At 39.9% G+C, this 25,977-nt stretch overlaps 1 protein-coding gene across 8 annotated transcripts in view; it reads right to left on the bottom strand.

Annotated features, from left to right (window-relative positions):
• The window catches only part of ZNF185 (zinc finger protein 185 with LIM domain), a 176,171-nt gene that overhangs the window by 28,226 nt on the left and 121,968 nt on the right, over positions 1-25,977 (bottom strand). For 2 of the 8 annotated variants that reach the window (XM_089651926.1, XM_089651927.1), the window contains exons 27-35: positions 25,822-25,941; positions 21,572-21,625; positions 20,953-21,009; positions 6,702-6,764; positions 5,223-5,282; positions 2,367-2,474; positions 1,720-1,827; positions 1,129-1,233; positions 787-894 (exon numbers count right to left, since the gene is read on the bottom strand). In XM_089651926.1, the coding sequence (XP_089508052.1) occupies positions 787-894; positions 1,129-1,233; positions 1,720-1,827; positions 2,367-2,474; positions 5,223-5,282; positions 6,702-6,764; positions 20,953-21,009; positions 21,572-21,625; positions 25,822-25,941 (783 nt within the window). The remainder of the gene's footprint in view (positions 1-786; positions 895-1,128; positions 1,234-1,719; positions 1,828-2,366; positions 2,475-5,222; positions 5,283-6,701; positions 6,765-20,952; positions 21,010-21,571; positions 21,626-25,821; positions 25,942-25,977) is intronic. The other 6 variants (XM_089651929.1, XM_089651928.1, XM_089651931.1 and 3 more) reach the window with 6 other exon arrangements.

The raw sequence follows: 25,977 nt of genomic DNA, 5'->3' as shown, positions 1-25,977 counted from the left end.
AAATGGTAGCTTTAAACGGCACACCTAGTGAAAGTTTCCAGTGCCTACAAAATCGTCAGTGCTGGAAAGCGAACATACAAGTATCGGGGCATTCCACACATTCACCCATGGTGTGTACATCTCACTGGAGCTGTCAAACATTCATGAGCAATTACTACGATTATATTCTATCACTCCCCTAAAGGTCAGATCCAACCAAGCACAGCTGTATGTTACTCTAGGTTCAAACAGGCATAACATGTAAATAAGCCTACAATGAGCTAGAACTATTCAATTTCTTCTGTGCTAATGTTTTTAAATACCTGCAGGAAGATACCATTATTTATGCAGATATAATTGTTTATGAGATAGTGAAATGTCTATTTACTGACCAAGGCTGCCATCAGGAAGGTGCTAGGCTAGGTTCTTGGGCAGTTATTATTTTGCACAATTAATAGGGATGGGTGAGATGAGTTTCCATGGGTGAGATGAGTTTCCATGGGTGAGATGAGTTTCCATTGCCTGATAGGGTTTGGGATAAGGGGTGACCTGCAAGTAAGGGTGGTGGAGACCCTACTCAGTAGAATGCAATAGTTCTGTACAAATTAGGGAATTCAGCAAACCAAAGAAATTATCTTTTACAAGCTGTGGGCGTCTCTTCTGTATAAAAGAGGAACCATTTTTGGTGACCCTGTACTGGTGCAGAAGATAGTCACTGATTGTGTTGCTATGAGTTTAGTTAGGCAGACATTTTCCTGCATGTATCATTGACATCTTGAAGAATAAGGATAACAGAATAAGTCATACCTGCTGGGGCTTGATTCAAACATTGTGTCTTCAAGGTTCTCTGGAACTCGGTATCTAGTTTCTGTGACTGTGGTTGTCATAGTGCTTTCTCTGGAACGTGGACTAGGCCTGAAAAAAACATTTAGGCTTTAAGGGAAAACTAAGTTGGGATAGGTGATATACGGGTGTCTGAGTGCTCTTATATCAGTGTAGGACACCAGAGGTGACAACTCAATCCCCAGTCTATATTGTAGTTCATAAAATCAGTACTCCCATACATCTGCCCATAACTGCAGACAGGGGCTCCACCAAAGAACTCAGCGGCCGACAGTGGATTGATCCTATAATATGACAAATATTCACCTTGGAGTGTTGCTTCTCTCTTCTTTGGGGGTTTCTGTTTGTGGCTGCTCAGGCAATGTCTCTACTAATATCTTGACATTTCTGTTTCCTGAATTTGAGGTTATGCTGGAGATACAGAAAATAGGAATATTGTTGAATTTTGTATACAATATATTTCGTGCCCTGCGCTATTTCGCACATAAATATTCATTGGTTAAAGCAGCCCATTTAAATGAAAGACCTGCCAAAGCACCAGAATGGACAAAAAAATGGCATGCACCATTCTTTCCAATGCAGCATACTGTACAATTGTACAGGGTGTTGTCATGCTCTGCAAAGCATGTGTATCAGAAGTGTGTTAGGTTAGTGGATTGGTGTGCTATTGACAATAATGGCACCACAACCTGCTACTGAAGGCAGCATGTATTAACAAAGCTAAAGCTTTGAGGAGAGAAGAGAATAGACCCTAAAACAACAGCCTCTAAATGCCACTTGCATTTGAAATGAACATACAATATAACACAAAGATTGTGGCTGGCAGCTAAACCTGGGAATGCAGGTTCCAACAAATATCAGTTGTTGAACTGACCATTTAATATAACAGATAATCACCTTGGAGAGCTGCTTCTCTCTGTTTTGTGTGTTTCAGTTGTTTGTGGTTGCTCAGATAATGTCTCTATTGATATCTGGACATTTCTGTTTCCTGAATTCGAGGTTATGCTAGAGATACAGAGAAGAGAAATATTGTTGAATTCTGTATACTCTACATTTCTTTTTAGCTTGGGCTGGATTGACACCAGTATGTTCCAGTGCCTTGCATTAACACACGTCATTTCGTACATAAGCATGTGTTTGGTTAATAAAACTTATTCAAGTGAATGGCCTGACAAAGCATCAAAATGGACAAAAAAAATGGACATTCACTATTTTTTCCAATGCTGTGCACCACAATGTACAGTATAGTAGTGTGTTACAAGACGTCATGAGCTCCAAAGGATATGTATTAGAGGTGTGCTGGGTTAGTGTATTAGAATGTCATTGACAATAAATGGCACCATAATCTTCTACTGAAGGCAACATGCATTAATACGCACTGTGGAGAGATGAGAATAGACTCTAAAAGAACCTCCAGATCCCCCTTCCATTTGACGGGAACATAAAATATAACACCAAGGCTGCAGCCGGCAGCTAGACCTGGGAACTCAGGTGCCAACAAATATCATTTGGTGAACCAACCCTTTAATATGACAGATAATCACCTTGAATGGCTGCTTCTCTCTGTCTTATGGGTTTCAGTTGTTTGTGGCTGGTCAGATAATGTCTCTATTGATATCTTGACATTTCTATTTCCCTGATTCGATGTTATACTGGAAAAGAAAACAGAAATATTGGTGCATTCTGCATAAAATATTTTTTCTTTGTACATTAAAAACAACTCTAAACACCACTTGCATATGAAGTGAACATACAATGTAACACAAAGATAACACTAGATTAAAAAAAAACAAAACATTTGCAGTAATACACACTGGAACAACGAAAAACACCAGCACCTTTGTGGGCCCACTCCTTGTATTGTTCAATATGATTTGTTTCTTGTGTCAGTCATGATGATAAAATATCTGAGACAAGCGCAGACACAGCATGTCTCCTACCTATCATAAATTAGGATTGGTCATTGATGTAGGGAATCAGCTAATTTGCAAATTAGGAATCGCAAACTGAAAATAAAAGTTTGAAAGCTCAACTCCAGGGAAACGTAAAAATACTTTTATGCTTAGTCCAGGGGCGGACTGACAACTCATGGGGACCCCGGGCAATAGGGGATCATGGGGCCCCTGTGTCCTTGCCTAAACTCAAAAAAGCCTATGAAAAAGGTACCAGGGGCATCTCATGGGGCCCCCTACTGACCTCGGGCAGTGCCAGAGTTTCCAAAAGGTCAGTCTGCCCCTGGCTTAGTCTGTATTATCTCAAAAGTACTGAATTTTTACATTCAAACACTAAAAGAACCTGAATCTTTCTTTATATCAGCTTAAATTGTTACTAAACCCACAACAGTAAAATCAGTCTGTATATGCATTAAAGCGTGCTTGTTATACTCAAAGTGGAACCGAAGGGATTAATCCTCTGCATTGTGTACAAATGCTGTTTGATCCTGACTTCTCTGATCCTCCCCTTTTTTCAGTGCCCTCCTATCTCCTGATAAGACATACACTATATTGCCAAAAGTATTGGGATGGCCACCTTTACGTGCACATAAACTTTAATGGCATCCCAGTCTTTGTAGGGTTCAATATTGAGTTGGCCCACCCTTTGCAGCTAAAACAGCTTCAACTCTTCTGGGAAGGCTGTCCACAAGGTTTAGGAGAGTGTCTATGGGAATGTTTGACCATTCTTATAGAAGATCATTTATGAGGTCAGGCACTGTTATTGGATGAGAAGGCCTGGCTTGCCTTCTCCACTCTGCATGCCTAGAACCTCCTACAATGTCACCCCTGCTGGGAACATTCCTGAGGTGTAGCTAAGATTATGGTCTCTGTTAAAAATCCCTGACATCATCTCCTGCACCATTGATTATTGATAAAACAATGTAATGATGTTCAGAACAGCCAATTGCTATGTAACCACTCTAACACATTTTAATTAGCCGCAAGAATCCTTGATATTAACCTCTAATTAAACCTCAATATCAATGCATGTGATTTTTTTTGTGATTATGATTAAACATCCATGGGGATTGGTACCATGGAAAATAATGATCCTGATTTTTCTTTAAAATCTTTGTTATGCTATTCAAAATAAAAAATTCTAAATTCTGAACCATTTCATATCACTGTGGCCCACGATCGGTTACCAAATCACTTAAGTGGCCCGAGCTCTTCAAAAGCTTGGGCACCCCTGTACTAGAACATTGTAACAATTAATTTCCTTTATTTGTTCTCTTGGGTCTGTTACATATATTGGTGAAAGTGTTTTGTTATATTTGTTTGAAAAGTACACAAATACCTGTTGATCCTACCAAACGGATAACTTCATTCTCTGCTCTGCTGACTGTTATACTGTAACATGGCATTGTTCCCAGTTCTCTTTGTGCACTACAGAACACCTCATCCCTATATTATGGAGAAGGGGAGAGGCGTTCTTTAGCCATAAAACATGTCCTGTCCCAAGGTCACAATGCTAATCACCCCTTATAGAGTAGGGTGAGTGAGTGTTGTCACTCTAGGACAGAAAGCTTGTAGCTGGTAGGGTCACCAGGTGAAATTGAAGGGGAAAAAATGAATGCAGCTACCACATCTAAGGACTGGTAACTGAAATATATTACATTTTTGTAATTGGGCCAATATCCACTTTAAGCACAGGCTTAGAAAAAATGTTGTATTTGCATAGAGCGCGCACACACTGGAACTCCATTAACTCAAATCAAAGCAATGTAGACAAACATTATGGTACTTTCAATTATATAATGTTGTTCAACTTACTATTTTCTAAGGTCAGCCTCAGTTTTAACTATTCATATTGATATGATAGAGAAACTTTTGTAAACTTTCAATCTGTTTAGTCCTGTGCCATGTTCCCTTCACAAGAGTTGTTTACCCTTCTTTTGTAGTTATCCTATTTTCCATAAGATTAAATCAGGATAGATAGTACAAAGTGATACTTTACACAGAAGAATGTATTTTCTTCATTTCTAAATATAGGGATTATCACTTCTTAATGCAACAATATATGATAGCCTTGTGCATGAGCCCTAATGGTAACCAATGTTACTCCCTACTGATTACTGCTGGGAATCAGCTCAGGGTTGTCCAAGGACTCTGAAACTTTGTATCTTGTGTTGGTGCTAATTGTCCTAGGTCTGGAGGGCTGAGTAGACCGAAATCACAATGCAGAATACACATGTAACAGTGGAAAAACAGCAGGAGGGGGCATTCAGAAGTGATCAGAATTGCGGCAGATTAATCACATGGTATGATATAGATTATATATATATATATATATATATATATATAAATATATATATATAAATATATATACATACTGTATATATATATATATATATACACACACACATAAATCATTTCAAAATATATTCATTCAGTACAAGGAAATACCTCTTATTATCAAGCTCCGGGGAGATCACAGTGAAAGAAGCTTCATTTGCAGGTTTTTCACTGATAACAAATAAAACATAGTTAGAAAAAAACCTCTATACAAAATGTTATGTTATGGACAGGGCTGCGTGATAGCAAAATACACATGCGTAAAAATATTTGAATGTTCCAGGGATTAAGGGAGGTTTCCCCTATCCCGAGGCCCTCCTTACCCTCTCCTACTCCTAACCTACCCTTTTCTTATCTCCTCTGTAAATTTTCTTTCTTGTCCCATAGCTCACAGTCTTCTGTACCTTTTGGTATTCTTCAAGATTGCAATGACTTGGCAGTTGGGTTGCCCCAATAATATGTTAATGTATTACATGTGTGGGTGATCCCACCGATATGGCCATAATGCGACTTTGGGTTGTGAAGTTTCTGACCTGTAACTATCCTCGGAGAATGCCAGATATATTGCTATCTTTGTATTCATTTATCGTTTTGTAACATGTAAAATGTCAATACGAATTTATTGAAACAAAAAAGAAGATATTTATGCCATAGAGTATGCCCTTTGCTGCTTTTTCTTTAACTGCACAGCCAAGAAATCCCTAGACAGCTAAGTCTGAAGTCCATGACGTCTGCCTAGGTACGAAATAGCCTCTTTTCTCATATTAATTAATTAATCTAATTGGCTATCTAATATCAATTTAATGTCTTTAACACTGACATTTAGTAGGACTAGTCTAGCTGGAAGCAGATCAACCTACCAGTATGTTTTGGGTTTTTTTGCAGAAACAGTAAAACACATATAAACATGGGCAGGACTAGCAAATAATGTAAAACAAGGCACTTGGTAGGAACTGAAACAAAGGACCTATAACTACAAGGCAAAGATACTAACCACTTAGCTACTGTGATGCCTGTCAATACCCCCTAAAGCAACTAGACAGCTTTTCTTGTTGCATCTTACATTTAGTTATACAAAATTCTATTCATTCAGCTATTTCATTGAAATATTAACATGTTCAAAGGGATCATGTAAATTATAGATAAAAAGGATAAGCTGTCATCAGATGAATTTAATGACTTGTTGAGATCATTTGCAACTAGTACTTCTAAAACATTCCACGTCCAAATTTAATATCACAGTTAAGATCCCCCAATTCATTCAATAACACCTAAAATCCACCAACTTTCAAGTGAAGCCCCAATCATGGAAATGCCAAAACTGGACTTTATTGGGACTTCTGGGACAGTTTGGATTTAGACACTGCTTGGTAATTCAGGTCTACTTTTATGATTTTTGTTTATAGCAGGAGTGTTTCCAGACTTCATTGTGGTATAACAGGGATAACCGGCTCTGTTGGAAAGTTTAAATTTTATTTTTAAATATATACTTCTAGATTAACAATAGATGACAGGCACATACAAACAAAAGATCCAAAAGACTCTAAATTAGCAAGCGGGCAGGGAAAAACTGCAGTATTAAATACTTGCCTGTCTTTATTGGTGTTACGAGGAACTGGTGTTGGGGCTGTTGCTGGTTTCTCCTTTGAAAGTCTGTAAAAAAATATAGGTATAAACTATTAGCTCTATGACCTAATAAATACTTTTAAAGCACTTCCTTCATAAAGTGATTAAAGTGTATATATACCCAGAACCTTTTTTTGTTTTGGATAGAGTTGAGAAGGATTAGAGGCCTAGTCAGGTTTTACTGCTGTCATAGAAATTTCCCTTCACTTTCTGTTCTGGGGAGAACCTTTTACCAGACAGAAAGTCGGGAAAAATCTTTAACAGGGAATTACTGTTCTAGATCAGTGGTCTCCAAACTACGGTCATTTCCTTGTCTTTATCTGGCCCCTAGGGAATTATTCCCCCCATTGTCAAAAATAGTGGGGCAAAGTTCCTGCCACTGACAGCAATGATGGGGTATTAATCCTCCCACTGACAGCAATGATGGGGCAGTACTCTTCCCATTGATACCAACGATAAGGCACTATTCCTCCCACTGACACCAAATGATGGGACACTATTCCTCCCACTGGCACCCAACGATGGGACACTATTCCTCACACTGACACCCAATGTTGGGGCACTATTCCTCCCACTGACCCCAATGATGGGGCACTATTCCTCCCACTGACACCAATGATGGGGCACTATTCCTCCCACTGACACCAATGATGCGGCACTATTCCGCCCACTGACAACAATCATGGTTACCATTTCTTCCACTGCCACCAACAACAGGACACTATACCTTCCACTGACACCAATGATGGGGCACTATTCCTCCCACTGGGAAAAAATGATGGGGCACTATTCCTCCCACTGACAACAATGATGGGGCACTATTCCTCCCACTGAAAACAATGATGGGAACTATTCCTCTCACTGACACCAACAACGGGACACTATTCCTTCCGCTAGTATCAATATTGGGGCACTATTACTTCCCCTAGTACCAATGATGGGGAATTGTTTACTCCCACTGATACCAGGACATGTTCTTCTCCCACTGGCTACAGCCTAGCCTCCCCCTAAAGTTTAAAGGACAGTAAACTGGCCCTTTGTTTAGAAAGTTTGGAGACCCCTGTTCTAGATTAACAAACTGCATGCATTCTATGAAGCTCAGCATCTGCTTCCTCCACACCTATCCACTAGTACTGCATGTCTTCAGTAGGTTAAAACTGAGCATGACTCATTACCAGACTGAATCCCATGCTGGCCTCATAAGCTATGTTAGCCATTAACTTTATCGAAAACAATCAATTATAGAGACTTACAAATTGAACAAACTTTCACCTAAATATTAACCAACATAAATATGTGACTGGAGAGTTTCCTATAAATTAGGCAGTACAGCCAGCTATATCAATGTAATCCATGTAAATCATATCAGATTTCCATTTGGGGTCATATCTGTATATGTATAATTTTAATCAGATGCTGTGGGTCATATCTCAAAGGATACTTTACTGTGTGGGCCTGTATGATAAAAGCCTAACCATCGATAGATACACTTGTGAGAATAAAACAATACTGGCATTTGCAGCAAACTCTAAAAGTACCCCAAAACTACTATCTAAAGATCCAGTCACCAAGAAAATCTTATGAGATCTAAAAGGTTCCCATAAACATCCTAAATATCCCCCAATTCTGCTTTTATGTACACAAGTGTAAAATGCCCCTATACCTCTTGATCATGCAGTTATATCAACTGGTGATTACCATGTCATCCAAGTTGTAAATGGTTGTACAAGAGACAAAGCCACACAATATGAAAGTGTCCTGTCCAGTTCTGTGTGTGGAATCTGGTGCTGCAAGGAATCCAGCAGACTGGAAAGTATTATTGTTACCATTCATAAAGCAGAATTCTAATAGAAAAGTATAGGCAGTCGATGACACGCTGTCTCCCAGACAGAAATAGGAAGATCACCATGAGTGCATTAGATAGTGGATATATATGTTGGGTGGAAGGGGGATCATCCAAGGGTCTGCTTCTTCAAAGATGTTGATCAGATTCTTGCATGTATTGTCAGCTTAAAACAATCTTTCCAAGCATACAGCTTACAGGATTTATAGTTCCATGAAAAATGAAATGGCAAACGGTTACTCCTTCTCCTTGAAGCCTGAATATTTCTTACTAGTACTAACTTTTTTCCAAAAATGAGACCTTACCTGGCTTCAGTGGCTGTGTCGACCTCACCGATCAGTCCACGTCTGTCTAATACAGCCTCTGCAGCTTCTCACACAACCAGTTTACTATTTTAACATAATATGGGTCATATATCACTGACATTGTCTAGGGTGTGTCCTGGATGCTGTTCTACTCCCATAGCCCAGGGAATTTCATGAATTAGGTATTGTTAAATTCTAGTGATGCTTCATTCTTTGTGTCACTGCCAGTCCACAATACTTATGGAAATAATGGGGTTGATTTACTAAAACTGGTGCACACAGAATCTGGTGCAGCTGCATATAGTAACCAATCAGCTTCTAACTTCAGCTTGTTCAATTAAGCTTTGGCAATAAAATCTGGAAGCTGATTGGTTTCTATGCAGAGTTGCACCAGATTATGCACTCTCCAGTTTTAGCAAATAAAAGCCCAATGTTACACAGGATAGGAATAAAATGTGTACAGCACAATAATGTCTAAGTGTAAGATATTAGGTTTCAAACTCAGAAGGAATTGGCATGCCTGTCTTAATCTGGGTGTTCATCTGGACAGAAAGGCATTAAAAATGTTGCATAAATTGGCATAATATATCAAGGTAATTTTGCAGTTATATCAAGAATAGGCAAATGACTTCCAAATTAAGGAACTTTTCAGTCCCAGCCGATATCACATAGTCAAATTTATAGAGCTGACATTGCGCTACTATTAGAAACAGTAAAAAAATAGGTCTAAAAGCACTATGGCTACTTGTTTAATCCATCCCAAAGTTACTTGCCTCTAGACTACCTTTTACTGTACCACTCTCTAAGACATAGGTGACTGTGCTCACAATTTTATCCACCTCAAATAATATGCAGGAAATAAATTTGCAAGCAAAGCAATGTCACCAGCACACCACAGATTTCTCAAATGGTTCCAAAGCTTTAATTCATGGGCACATGGCAAACTCAAAGGCTTTGAGGAATCTTTGGAGTGCTGGTGACATTTCTTCACTTTGACCGTCCACGGTTCCCAGCCTGTGGTCACTGTAGCACCCTGCAATACTGAACAACCACTTTCAGGAATGTATGCATTGGAAATATTGTGTATGGTCTTCATTTTCAAGGGAACCTTATGAATGCTGTAAATTTCAGGCAAACTTAAACTGAAGAACTGAAAGATGTAATTTAGTGGTTTTACATTGGATATGAGTTTCCTATAGGTGGTGAAAATGTAATGGCTCAATCCAGCAATAAATAAATATATATATATGTATATATACACAAACTATATTGCCAAAAGTATTGGGACACCTGCCTTTACATGCACATGAAATTTAATGGCATCCCAGTCTTAGTCCATAGGGTTCAGTATTGAGTTGGCCCACCCTTTGCAGCTATAACAGCTTCAACTTTTCTGGGAAGGCTGTCCACAAGGTTTAGGAGCAGGGGCGGACTGACCATTTGAGCACTCGGGCACTGCCCGAGGGCCCGGGGTCAGTAGGGGGCCCCATTAAATGCCCCTGATAACTTTTATGGGCTTTTTTGGGTGTGCTTTGAGTGTCGGCAAGGACATAGGGACCCCATGATCCCCTATTGCCTGGGGGCCCCATGATTTGTCAGTCCGCCCCTGTTTAGGAGTGTGTCTATGGGAATGTTTGACCATTCTTCCAGAAGTGCATTTGTGAGGTCAGGCACTGATGTTGGATGAAAAGGCCTGGCTTGCAGTCTCCACTCTAATTCATCTTAAAGGTGTTCTGTCGGGTTGAGGTCAGAACTTTGTGCAGGACACTCAAGTTCCTCCACCCCAAACTCACTCATTCATGTCTTTATGGACCTTGCTTTGTGCACTGGTGTGCAGTCATGTTGGAACAGGAAGGGGCCATCCCCAAACTGTTCCCAGAAAGTTGGGAGCACGACAGTTGGCGACTTCTGCGCACTGTGCACTTCAGCATGCGCTGACCCCGCTGTCATTTTACCTGGCCTACCACTTCATGGCTGAGTTGCTGCTGTTCCCACTTGATTCCACTTTGTTATAATACCACTAACAGTTGACTGTGGAATATTTAGTAGCAAGAAAATTTCACGGATGGACTTATTGCACAGATGGCAACCTATCACGGTACCACACTTGAATTCACTGAGCTCCTGAGAGCGACCCATAATTTCACAAATGTTTGTAGAAGCAGTCTGCATGCCTAGGTGCTTTATTTTATACACCTGTGGCCATGGAGGTGATTGGAACTTCTGAATACAATGATTTGGAGGGGTGTCCCAATACTTTTGGCAATATAGTGTATATTATATAATATTATATAAAAAAAAAAAAAAGAGTGAGATCGGATTTGTCATAAGGCATCATGAGCCCATACCAAAGCACCACTGCCCCAAGGTTTGCTGCTCTACAGATGACAACACCGCCCCAGTACAAATAGCTACTTGGGAACACCGACAATGGTTTCCTCCCTTTACTTCACTCCTCCTCCTGTCCTCTACACCATGACTTAGAAGAGAAGTGCACAAGGTTATGCCGATGACTCAACACACTTAACGAACACTGTACATACTAGCTAATGCATTATTCTTGTGATTAATATAAAAAAAAAAGCATACTTTTAGCCATGAGTTTATTCTTCAGGTAAGATTGTGCTCCAGAGCCATTAATAAGCGTTAAATTCTATCTTAATGTATATGAATTCTTCTTATTAAAAACGTACGGATCTTTAATGCAGTACATATTACAATGGGGGTCATTTACTAAAGTTGGAGAGTGCAAAATCAGGCTTACTTCTGCATAGAAACTAATCAGCTTCCAGGTTGTATTGCCAAAGTGTAATTGAACGAGCTGAGGTTAGAAGCTGATTGGTTCTATGCAGAAGTGAGCCTAACTTTGCACTCTCCAGCTTTAGGCTTTAGTAAATAAACCCCAATGTGTCTTAACGTGACTGTAAATCTAAATTCTATTCCCTGCACTGAGTTTCTCACAAATAAAAGCAACTAGCCTTGAATGTAAAAAAACGTGCTACTAAATACCTTTTCTTTTTTTCTAGGTCACAGGACCACCTCACTTGTTCTAGGATCTGCACTGCCTGGGTGGTAGGTGGGACATCCCGGGTTGTGTAGAGCCCAGAATGGGCACAGAGGTCACATGATTTGTGGTACAGAGTAAGTCATAGATATGGCTTATTTTTTTTCATATATGCATTATGGAGGGGGGGTTACTAACACTTTAGGTGCAACCCTAGTTAAAAGTGGTTGTAAAGGCTGGATGTTTTTTTTAACCATTCTGTGCCTGAAGTTAAAAAAAACTTCAGTGTGCAGCTCCCCCCTCAGCCCCCCCTTAATACTTGATTCAATGCTGAACCTTGGTTCTCCTGGGTCTCTCCCTCCTCATTGGCTGAGACACAGCAGCAGAAGCCATTGGAGGGAGGAAGGATGGAGTGGTTGGCAGGGCCAAGCCACGTTCTGTCTCAAACACACAGAAGCAGCTCAAGAGCAAGCACACACAAGTGCCCCCAGAGCAAGCTGCTTACTCTGGGCTCACTCAGCAGGGCGGAGGAGCCAGGAGCGCCAGCGGGGGACTCGACAAGAGAAGGATTAGGGCTGCTTTGTGCAAAACCATTACACAAAGCAGGTAATTATAGCATGTTTGTTATTAAAAAAAAAAAAAAAAGTCCCAACCTTTAGTATCACTTTAAAGCTACATACATATCAGCCAACGATATAGCAGATTATGGGGGACCTTTATCAAATCTGTCACATGGCAAACCACTGCTAGACAGGGGAAGTAAGGCAAATTGTCAGAATAATTACAAGGTTACAGCCCATGTCATAAGTTCCTCCTTCTGTGAGAGAATTAAACCTCATCCTGATTAGGTTTTAATTACACATTTATTCAGAGTGAAAATCGGTCTCATCTTCAGTATTAGAACTTCCTAAACTATAGCACTCGGCTGCCCATGAATACAGATACACAGGTCTGTGAACCTGTTGCAGAGTGTTTGCTGTAGGAGACTCAGCTCAATTTGCAACTAATTGTGTGACTAATTTGCTTGATAAATGTCCCCCAGCGAGTTCATATATGCATTTTTGTTAATAAAGACATTATTACCTACAATTTAATTGTGGTTTGGGAAACAGCCATATCTGCTGCCCCCCCCCCCCCCCCCATCTTGGGACTAAAGCTGCATTTATGGGCTAGGCAAGGCTGTGGTGTGGCTGGAAGGGTTGCATTTTCCATTTAGTCTATGTTGAATGTGGATACTTCCTGACATACTGCATGAGTTTTACCAAACGTTTACATACCTGCATCATACAAACCAGACTTTTTCACTGCAGCCAAGAATGGAATTGGTAAACTGAAGGTCAGATGCATCAATGACAAATACTGGATTGGCTTTTGTAAGTGTTATTATTTGCTTTTATCCTACAGTGTGAAGATAAATTTGCATGATGCACCCTTGTTTATTTACACTCTTAGACAATGTAGAGTATTGAATGAATGTCTTTCCTGTATCTGGTAAGATCTAGATATTATTTGTAATGAAAGCTGAAGAGTACAGTCCCATATTACATCATGAGGACCACAGGGAATATCACTACTGTTGTCTTTGGCTATGTTCTCCTTCATTGTTCAAAGCACAATTCATGTGTGTCTTCATGAGAAAGAAACTGGCATCTCTAACCACATGAGTGCTCAACCACAGGAAGGTAAATAGAATGACAGACTATATATAATGCACCTTTGTGTAACAGTAGGTGGTGTCAGTTCTTTTTAAATACATCAAAAATATGCCCTAAAAAGGAATGACATAAGAACCCCCCAAATCACTTCTTATATTCACATTGCATTCCTTATTGGGAAGGGCTTGAAGTTGAAGTGTGCTACAGCAACTGGCCAAACTGTACAAAGCATGAAGGAAACATGTCACCAGCACTACATAGATCTTTGTTATAATGCCTAGTTTTTTTGTTTTTTTTTAACAGATCACATCACAGTGCAATTAGTGCTACTGTACATTTCCGAGCCATGCAGGACCTCTTCTGATCTTCACATGCTTGAAAAGGGGTCCTGGCTGGCCCTCGAAATGTAGTACTTTTTGCACAGGGATGTGATCTCTTCAATAAAAAATAGCACATTATAACAAAGGTTAATGGTGTAAACTTATTTTCACTTACTTTTCCAAAAGTACATTTATGTACAATATTTTCCACATGGCAATAGAAGGCAGATATGCTTCAATCGGGATAAGGACTCCTTGGGGCCATGGGCCTTGCAGAAATAGCTCATTTTGCTACCCTGTTTCGATGCCACTTCTTATATGCTAGTTCTCCCAATGAAGACTAGTAAACATGCAATGCAACATTTAATTTATTATAATTAAACAGGTAGGGTTTTTTTTTTATTATTGGAAAAAAAGCTTATTCTTATGCAAATCCCCATGTTAATGCATATGTACATCGAATAATTTGCATATGAATAAACGGTGGATACCTTGAACAGGGGCACAGCCTTTGTGGGGCACAACCCTTGTACATGGATTACTGACAGTAGCATGAAAATACAGGACAGTCCTGCACAATCTAGGACTGTTGGGGGTATTTATTTTGCTTGTTTTTATTTTTCAACAGCTCTGCACTTTAAGTACCTTGCAATAGTCCTGGATTGTGCAGGACTGTCCTGCACTTTCATCCTTCTCCTGCTGTTCTATGTAGAGGGGTGGTGTCCTGCAAAGGCTGTGGCCCAGTACATGGTGTACACTGACCATTCATATGTAAATTGTGACTATATTTACATATTGCTTAACTTACATATGAATTAGCTTCACTAGTCCCTTGCATCCATAAGGAAAGCCTAGGGAAGCTTCTCCTTGACTCTGGTCACATTGTACAAGTAAGGGGAGGACTTCCTTCTGCCACTGCATCTTACTATTGCTTGTGGTTAGTGAGCTTAATGGTGGAAAAGGGTCTGCACTGGTGGGGAAGCAGGAGGTCTGCACTGGTGGAGAGGGAGGAAATCTGTACTAGTGGGGAGGAAGATAATGTATACTGGAGGGAGGGGGGTGTCAGTACTGGAGGAGGGTATCTGTTGTGGATGGGAGGAACGGGGTCCTTGTACTGAAGAGAGGATTTGTACTGCTGGACAGGGAGGGAGTATATGCTGAGGGGTTTTATAGCTAATAGAAAGACATTTGTACTGGGTGGGGGAGATCTGTACAGGGGGGAGAGGGATATAGGTTTAAGGGGGAAGGGTGGATTTGTACTGGGGGGGAGGGAGTCATTTTTGGTTGTATTCTGTACACTGGCATGTGTATTATGTGCTTCTGACCACTGCATACTTTGCATTCTGTAATCCTGACCTCTGTACTATGTGGGTATTTAATGCATTACACACTCCTAATCCTTGTACTCTGAGTGATTTGGATTCCTGACCCCTGCTCTCTGATCTCCACGCACTCCTGCCTCTGCTTTATGCAGTGAGCTCTCCTGACCCCTGCCCTCTCAGTGATACCTACTCCTAACCCCTGTATGTATGTATTATGCCCTCCTGATCCCTGAAACTCTGATTTGCCCTCCTGAGCCCTTCACCCTGTGCAATACCTACTCCTGAGCCCTGCAAAATAGACACTATGTTGTACATTTCATACTTCTAGTTCCTTAGATAGGCTATGTGCTATGTATACAGTGAGTTGGCTCAACAGGTATTGAAGTACTAAGTAGAAAGGTCAGTGTCAAATGATGTTATCTAAATATTTTATGCCATATGTATTTAAAGTATAATTAGTGCTTATCACTGTATTGTCTGCAAGAGCTGTTGGGCTGTTACAATATTAACAGACTGTACTAATAGTTGTAGCTAGCTCAATAAATACATAAATAATTGTATTAATTAACAATACCTTCATGATTGTGTTTCTGTTCTTATTATGATAATTCTTCCAGTACCAGCTGCTGAAAGTATATCTTTAAACCACATCCATATGGTCGTGCTCACTTTTTGCTGAGGTTTGCTATGCACACCACATTCTGCCCCTTTGTCCAGTTCAGAAGTTGAGAGGTATGACCAGGGGCGGACTGACCATTTGGAAGCTCAGGCACTGCCCGAGGGCCCGGGGTCAGTAGGGGGCCCCATGAGATGTCCCTGGTACCTTTTTCATAGGCTTTTTGGAGTTTGGGCAAGGACACGATCCCCTATTACCCGGGGGACCCATGATTTGTCAGTCCGCCCCTGAGCGTGATTATTCTGCTAATGATTAGATATTCAGTAGCTGATGGATTTGTAGACTGTTTGCTCCCACCATCTAAGTGACAGCACCAGTCAGACAGACAGCAGGGATAGAACCCATTGCATCATGGGAACTCTGATTATTTTGTATTTGTTTTTACATTTTCAGACATAACCAGGCAACTCAGTATAGGAATAGGGATGGTCACACATAATAACACAAGTAGGGGAAGGTAATATATTGGGATTAAATAAAAATTTAATTTTTCACAGAAAGGCTCAACATTTTCCTTTTTTTAAGGACTTTGACACGAAATTGTTTACATAGGTTTGCTTCTTGCATTTTTCATTTCTTCTACCCTGCTCAGATGTTTTATTATAGCGAGATGCTCTGCCCTGTGCTGCTATCACAGGAGGTGCAATTTAAGACTTCAGTTATAATACCAGCACTTTTCAGATCTGGAGTTCTCAGTTCAGCTCATGACTGTCACCCAGTGGAACTGCTATATATTACAGTGTATACGTATATGGTTGGGGCTCGCTCACACCATAATGCAAGCTGCTGGAATGCATTTTATAGGGGTGGTGCAATGCACTGTTACAAAGTATTGCTTGGTTTAGTTTTTTTAACTTCACTGAAATGTCACAAAATTACAATTTATTTGATCCTATGTACAGTACCTGCTGCAAAAAGTTGATATGCAGTGATGTTCATTGAGTTATTATTATTATTATTCTACAGGATTTATATAGAGCCGACAGTTTGCTCAGCGCTTTACATTATGGAGGGAGACAGTACAGTAACAATACAGTTCAATACAAGAGGAATAAGAGGGCCCTGCTCCTTACAGCTTATAATCTAGGAGGGAGGGGATAGTGGTAAAAGAGGTAATTAGCTGTGAGGGATGGAGTGGTAGGAAGAGTAGAGGATTCCAATATTAGCTGGGGTCGGGGTAGGCTTCCCTGAAGAGGTGGGTTTTCAGAGTGCGCCTAAAAGTGAGCAGAGTAGGCGATAGTCTGATAGATTGGGGTAGGGAGTTCCAGAGGATAGGTGAAGCCCTTGAGAAATCCTGGAGACGAGCATGGGAGGAGGAGACAAGGGAGCTCGAGTAGGAGATCTTGCGAGGAGCGGAGAGTGCGGTTTGGGTGGTATTTAGAGACAAGGTCGGTGATGTAATTAGGGGCAGAGTTATGAATGGCTTTATACGTCGGTGTTAGTGTTTTGAATTTTATCCGCTGGGCAATTGGAAGCCAGTGGAGGGATTGGCAGAGAGGGGTGGCAGATACATAGCGGTTAGGAAGGTGAATGAGTCTGGCAACAGTGTTCATGATGGACTGGAGTGGGGATAGCCTGCGATGAGGTAGGCCAGTGAGGAGGGAGTTACAGTAGTCAAGGCGTGATATAATAAGGGGAGTGAATGAGTTGCATTTATACACAATATACACCACCACACATGTACAGTGTGAACAGGGAGCACAAAAAACAAGTTTTTCTATGCACCCTTGTGCTGAGCCTGCATTGATCATTGCTAATCAGCTTTTGAATAGAGTGGGAATGCCAAGTTTTGTTATTTCTGTCACCACTCCACACATTTCCTGTCACTTCCTTTATTTGATCGTCAAGAAGTAAAGCGAGGGGAAATCTCCCTGACCAGAACACAGACCTGGAATCAAATTTTTTTTTAAATAGGGTCAGAACCTCTGCAGGTTTTTGTTGCTTTTTAGGTATGGCTGTAGTTAGGCTTTAATTTGGGGTGTTCATACCTGGGAGTAGCATTAACTTCCCTAACAAATGTATTCACTGAGTAAGACTAGGCTTAGTTCACACTGCTGGGACCCCAAGGTCATATGACTTGTTTGCGACTTCCTTATGACTTTTGTGATTTAACATTGAAGTCTATGGCTTTCAAGTTGCACCAAAGCCGTACATAAGTAGCGCAGGAACCGTTTTTTTGTCGCTGTGACTTGAGTCACATTGTTTAAGATAGCACCCATTGAAGTGAATGTGTTTTGACTTGTCATGCTATTTTATGTGTCACATGTTGCATGATAAGTCACAGCCGTGTGAACCGGGGCTAATACTGCTTATTTACTAAAACAATGTATCATTTGTTCATTACTGAAAACGCTGCACATATAAAATCTAGAAAATCTCTAAAATTGTTTTTCTTTGTTCAAGATAAATATAAAACATTTTTGTAGGTGGACAAGTTCAATTATTTTCTAGAAGATATTTTAATTTTTGGCTTTAACATTTTATATATGAAAAACTGTCTACAAATAATCTATTCATCGTCATAGTTATATTTTGATTCATGTAATTATTCATCTGGGAATGTGATGTATAATCATTATAGAAAACTAGTAATGAGAGAAATACAGTATGTAGGATTCCAATGCCGATTTAATTTGTGAAAATGCAAGCTGTCTGGCTGTCAACCTGATCCTTTGACTTTTTTGCTTTCTGTGATACTGACATGGAAACTTGACTTCAGTGTGACCAGTTTAATGTTTTAGAAAATACTAAATTGAATTTCAAAATAGATCTGAATGTTTGCTATTTAAAAATAAATAAATAAATGTTTGTAAAACCTAAAAGACAAAAATAATAATAAAAAACATTTGCTACATCACTGCAGTCTCTTCAGGGACTCTGCTGCCCAATTCTGTTCTGCTGGACTACAGTACACCTCCCCTTCTTTTTCTTAACATATAAGAATATATTTTGGACAACACAAAAGGGGCAATTCTGACAACTATTTAAAAGTCAGTCTAAAAGATGAAACTAATATGTGTGTTTAAATGACCTAGTTCAAGCTATGAACTATACGTTTAATTTAAGGGAAAGATGTGCAAACTTTATTTTACATAAGCCTGGCTTTTCAGCACTCTGATAGGCCACCCACTATAAAAAGACATCTGCTTGTGTATAAAAGGCGAAAAAATAAATGTTGTTATCTTCATTGGGGTAAAGGTCAAACAAAAAAAGGTCAAAACAAAAAAACAAAAAGGGTGAATAAGTACAATTGTAAACGTTTCCTGGCAGTATCTGCTATATTTGTGTTTCCAGAGTCCCCCTTGCACTCCTATATGCTATCAATCACTGTGCATGTCTCTGGTCTTATCATGCAATTAGCAATGTGACACAGGTAGGCAGAAAGTGGCTGGGACAACCCAGCTGGTATTGGTATTTAAATGTTTCAATATCCCTGAATCCAGAGCCATACAACTTCATATTTGTGGAACTGGAAGTGCCAAAATACCCAGAGCTTATACATGAGATGTGAATTATTGACTGGGATAAAAGACCTTTTATATTGACATAGGTTTACTTTCTATACTCATGGTCTTTTTAACTCACCAGCTACTTTACTAGGCACACCTTGCTAGTGTCAGGAAAATATCCCCCACACCTTTACACCACCAGCCTGAATTGTTGATACAAGGCAGGATGGATCCATGCTTTCATGCCGTTTATGGCAAATTCTGACCCTATCATGTGAATATCGCAGCAATCAGTCTGCCCAATCTCCCTTGACCTCTTACATCAACAAGGCATTTTCCTCCACACAACTGCTGCTCACTGGGTATTTTCTCTTTTTCGGACCATTCTCTGTAAACCCTAGAGATGGTTGTGCGTGAAAATCCCGAGGGGAACAGCAGTTTTTGAAATACTCAGACCAGCCTGTCTGGCACCAACAACCATGCCACGTTCAAAGTCACTTAAATCCCCTTTCTTCCTCATTCTGATGCTCGGTTTGAACTTCAGGAAGTCTTCTTTACCATGTCTACATGCCTAAAAGCATTGAGTTGCTGCCATGTAATTGGCTGTTTAGCAATTTGTGTTACTAAGCAATTGAACATGTGTACCTAATAATAGTTGGCTGGTGAGTGTACAGAGTTCCATTGGACCAGCTTGGACCAATGTAACTATGTATATTACATGTCTGGCTGATGCTCCAGAAGCTGAAAATGACTGAGGTAGACACCACTACTGCAGTGATCACCACTTGCTTCCGTGTCCTGTGCCGAGCAGCTGCGCTCCAGCCTAATAAACGCAGGAGGTCAGCCGCTTAGCAGAGGTGCCATCCAAAGAATGCTTTATATTTTCTGAATGATGCAAAGTATTCTCTGATTCCAAAAGGCGGTGAGGCGGGGTGGTAATGCTCTCCACCCCATCCATTCAGAACATGTAAAACATTCTCTGTTAGGTGCTCATGCTGAATGGCCAACCTCTCGTGCTCACAATGCATCAAGATGGTCACTCAGCAGGGACTTAGAAGAAAATGAAGATCACTGGAGTAGCGATGTCTACTTCAGTAGCTTTCAGCTTCAAGGGGCATCAACCATGTATAGAATTTACATAGTTACACTGTCCATTCTGGACCAACGTAACTATGCATAGTATAGCCATACCTGGAATTCTTATTTAAAGTGTATGTATAGTACCCCTGTCAGGTGTTTATTGTTGTTATTCACACTCTCTTTGTCTTGATGCCCATTGTCCCCAATGCAGAAAGTGATGGCAAGTACTAAATTGTAAAGTTGTCACTGGAAGAAGAAGTATGGGCAAATCTTCCAATGGAGATTCCTGTTCTGGTGACAAGTGTCCAAGATGAGAGCTTCTCTTATGCTGTAGAGGTTTCCTCTCACTTCTATGGTGTCTCAGGGACAGGAAGTCAAAGGAAATTTTTACAACAGGCCAAAAAGCAAAGAACAAAGAGCGGTCAAGAGCGGTCAATATTACTTAACTGCAGTTATGTTATCTGAGTGTCATAAGTGAGACAACAGATAACAATAGAGAATACATACTGCATGCATGTAAATTGTCAATTACAATACCTTCCATTAGCTGCTATGTCTTACCTGTTGTCATAGTTGTTTTCCAAATCTGCCCAGCTGATCAAATCAATAGGCTTATCACTGCAGAATATAAACCATAAACTGATATAAGCAACACCACACAAAACCATGTTGTTGAAAGGTACTCCTGTTCAGACACACAATTACTTTCTATTAGATTCAAACGTTAGATACAAGGTATGTCCATAAATCCTGGCCAATCTGTCAAATCTTATTTTTATTAATTTGTATTTAACAAACTCAAAAGGTGTGTGTGCCCCTGCATCCAAGATGCCAAGCATACAGCTCCATATCTGTATAATAGGGCTACTCAGCCACTCCCTGGCCCTCTAGATGTGGTGATTCCAGACCATAATTTCAATAATCCTTTTGGTACAGTTTCCTTTTTACTTAACAAAAATGGTAAAGAAGAAGCCAGTGCTGAATATGAATTGACAAGTTGGACTGCAGAAGTAGAAAGGACAAGTTTTTGATGGAAGAGATTTTTTTCACATTTCCTAATCTCTATCAGGCGCCTTTTTGTGCACATAAAAAACAGTAAATTATCAAGTATAATTATTTGTAGCAGTTTAGTTTTTTTCAACTGCTTTTTGTCATGATATTTTTTTGGTGGCACTCTTACTTTGAGGTGTCTTTTGGCTTTGTTTCTGTTCGGGGAACAGGTTTTGGAGGTGTACTGGGAAAAGAAATATGACAATGGTATTTAAATATAAATAAATGACTATAAAAAAAAACTTGCACTGATTAATTAAAGGTGCTAACCAATCAAGAAGAAATCACTACAGAAATTAAATAGAGGAATATTTTCTACCTGGGCCAACTCCTTCCAGCTATGGTCTTATGACCCACACATTAAATAAAGACAACCAACTCCAAAACACAAGGAATGATCAGTACAACAATTTAGTTGGGCCTTCTTCCTTTCACCATTCTACAATTATCCTAAGGGAACAACACTTTTTGCATAAACATTGGGTAACCATGTCTAAAGGCAACCTACTAGAAGTGTCATCTATGGCCATAAGATGGTAAGAGGAACCCCCCAAAACTGTAATTATTAGGATACCTTATTTTAATAAAATCGCCATATTCTCCATTGCTCTACAACAGGCTGTACAGTAAATAAACATATACTCTTAGGGGTTTATTTATTAGGAATTCTGGAATATAGGAATTGCTGGACAGTTATCCCTCTGTATTTTACAGCATTCATCTTATTTTCAAAGGATTTGCTATATATGTAATGCGATGGCGAATCTTTGGTTTTCAAACATGAAAGGAGAATTTTGTTTGCAATTGAATCTCTTATGTTATATACTGATATGAATGGGTAAATCTTGTTTGAATTTAAAGCCTAAAGCAGCCCATAAAGCAGCCCATACATTATTCATTTTTTTTCATTCAACCAGTTGAATTAAAAAAATTACCTGATTCCCCCATGCTCACACTCAATGTGGATGAGGGAATCCTCTTGCTGAGTTATTGTATTCTGACAGTGGGGAGCCTTCCCCGCTGTCAGAATACTCTGATCAGTGCTGCAGGCTATAGATGGCGGCACTGATCGACTGGGAAAAACCTGACAGGCTGATTGTAAAGAAGTCCATTGGTGGATCAACGTCTGTACAATCAGCTTTCCCATAGATGGACTGACATTCGTCTGGTCTCTGCTGAACCAGCTGAATTTCGATTCATGTATGGGTGCCTTTCATTTAGGTTTTTATTTCCAGCACAAGGCACGGTTTGTACATTCAGTGAGAAGAGTCCCTTGTACTGGTTACTGCACACTTAGTTGAAATCTTCAGTCCCCTGCCCCCACTATACCTGTGCATGGCCGCTGATAATGAGGGGTGGAGGACCTTTAAAATGGCCACAGATGCTCCAAGAAGCCCATCCATTTACAGGAGCAGACTAGCCTTTTCCTGATGTGGAAAGGTTGGATTATTTATGCAAATAGAAATGCAAAGCTTTTTTGAGGGGCCTTATAAGCTGGTTCTTGCTCATGCTCCCTCCCCTCATCTTTTTCCATCTATTACTCCCTCCTACCAAGGTTATTATTGTGACATCCTAATTCAGCCCTGTGTTATACAGATGCAGAAACATATCACAGCTACCATCTACATGTAACTTATGGACATTACAATGAAGGGACATATTGACCTGGGGAATCAAAATGAATCTTATACTGTCTGTACTCAATTTAAGGCAGTTTGATCTCCCCACTCCCCTGCAACAGGGGTGCATGCTGTTTTAATCAAATTATGTGAGTATAAACCAATTGATATAAAAAAATGTTTATATTAATAAACTATAAGTCTTTGAAGCATTGTATACACATAAATCTCTAGAAGTTAATATGTTATATTTGTATGGCAAATTTTTACTGTTTTTGAAGAAGCGCATTGATTGTGAAATGCGCCCAAAAGCACAACTGTCTTCCTGGTATATCTATTGCTAAACTGCATACCTACATGTTGAAAAAAATCTTTATTTATATCTAAAAGGGTTTTCTTCCTCCATTACAACCATGATTGAACATGTTCTATGGAGTATTTTACTTTATACTAGGAGATAAGCGAACAGGGACAATATTTCTGGAATTGTATAGTTGTTTTTAATCAAACACATCATAATGTTATCTAAGTTTTATGGAAGAAATTAGTTTGTTTTTATACTAATAAAAAAAAGTATAGTTTTTTTTTTTTTACAAAATACAAATTTGTGATGTATATCTGGCACCCAAAAAGTTCCACACATAATGATTGTGTAAATTTAGGATTTAAATGTGACAGAGAATCTGGTCTTTAATTGAAATCTGTTATGTTGACTCTTATTTGTCTTAAATGTGATGGGCAATTCTTGTATATGGAATCGCTCCACTACGTTGTATGCTGATGGGCAAATCCTTTTAGAAAATAACTGAATGCTGTAAAATACACTCAGCAAACATTTCCTGCGTGAATCACACAGCAAATCCTTTATCCACAGACCCCTTACAGGGAATGTTAATGTTTTAGATTTTTGGATAGAGCAGGGAAGAGTTAAATCCTTACACTTATGCTCTCTAAGGAGAATATTGAAGTTTATTTATTCAATTTTTATCTTGTCCAGCATAAATCAAAGGAACACCTCTGTTTTAAGACTAACCATACTGTATTCTAAAACCATTATACAGGTGTATTCCACAAGAAGATCCTAGACTTTGTACAAATACTTCAAAGCTTAAGAAATTCACACGTTAATCCAAAAACAGGCGGCGGTCATGCTACAAAGAACTAAGAAGAAACAAGACTCTGCAAAGAAAACACAATGAAAGCAAATTATCATCCTGACTGTAGACAGCAACTCATTGTGCATACAGAATCTGCATGAGACATAAAAACACAACACCACTATAAGGGCACTTGTGTTCAGCTCCTTGGCAGCAGTGTTAGGCTAGGTTTACACATGCGGCAGACCTTACCATCACGATTGACAGGCAGTGAGAAGACAATATGTCACCTCATAGTCGGTTTAACCCTGGGAAGCCTGCATCTACAACTGTCAGTCACTTGAAAGGGTTGTGTTAGGTGGTGGTACTGCCCAGGGGCGGACTGAAAACTCATGGGGCCCCTGGGCAATAGGGGATCATGGGGCCCCTGTGTCCTTGCCCAAACCCAAAAAAGCCTATGAAAAAGGTACCAGGGACATCTCATGGGGCCCCCTACTGACCCCGGGCCCTCAGTCAGTGCCTGAGTTTCCAAATGGTCAGTCTGCCCCTGGTACTGCCTACCAAACACAACAGGGGGTATCAGTTTTGATTTACGACATGTGTACATGCCTGTCCAGCTGCCTCTCCAGCTTAAAGTGGAACTTAACTATAAAAAAAAAACTACGAGCAGGCACTACGAGCAGAAGAGACATGCCTGCTTGCACTCTTCTACTGAATGCACACAGTGCTGCACACGCATGCATGTTCAGCATGCATTCCCAGCAACACCAGGTGTGCTGGAATGACAGACTCCCATGAATATGTGTAGCATGGCATCATGCCACTACCGGCAAATCAACAGGCTAAAAACCCAGCACCTGGAGGCAACTGGGGAAAAGATGACCGTGGCTGCTTTAGATTTGCTTTAAGAGGAGAGGGTGAGGGGGGTGGTAAAAACGCAGCTTAACCTCCTATAAATACTACCCCTGGACACAAGTGTAAACAAGCCCTAAGTGGGGGTTGAAGGGCAAGTAGAATATTACATTTGTTTGCCATTATTTATTTATTTCAGGTACTTATATAGCGCCGTCAATTTACGCAGCGCTTTACATATATATATATTGTACATTCACATCAGTCCCTAACCCTCAAGGGGTGTACAATCTAAGGTCCCTAACTTACATTCATACATACACATACTAGGGCCAATTTAGACAGGATCCAATTAACCTACCAGCATGTCTTTGGAGTGTGGGAGGAAACCGAAGTACCCGGAGGAAACCCACGCAGGCACAGGGAGAACATGCAAACTCCAGGCAGGTGGTGCCATGGCTGGGATTTGAACCAATGACCCTAGTACTGCCAGGCAGAAGTGCTAACCATTTAGCCATTGTGCTGCCATTGCACTATTCCTCTTTTTTTTTGTTCTGTCGCACCTTCTCTGCATGATATGACTCATTAGTAAATTAGCCCAAATGATTCTTATTGATAAATGATTGATAATTTGATATGATTATTGATATTGATTATGTGAAAAAGCAGTATAAATTAGCAATCAGATTAGATTGGAATGATTATATATGAAGCGAGTAATCAAGATGCATTCTAGTGAAGGGAAAGATTCCAATCACGGAATTACATACTTATAAAAATAAAATAGTAATAATGTGAGGCAATATTTTTACCTATCCTCTCTGATTATAGTGATTTTTCCAGGTCCAGCCTGCATTATGGGTGAATTCTCTGTGAGAGTTCTGGAGATGCTGGAGGATGTCAGTGTTGGGATGTCTGGACTAGCTTTGTTACTATGAAAAAAAGCAATTCTTAAAAGTTGGATTTGA

Source organism: Staurois parvus, unplaced genomic scaffold (assembly GCF_062004578.1).
Source record: "Staurois parvus isolate SC_StPar_1 unplaced genomic scaffold, SC_StPar_1.0 ptg000668l, whole genome shotgun sequence".
Classification (NCBI taxonomy): Eukaryota; Metazoa; Chordata; class Amphibia; order Anura; family Ranidae; genus Staurois; species Staurois parvus.
Note: the sequence above shows the minus strand (reverse complement) of the source record. Positions and strands in the feature narration are given on the sequence as shown.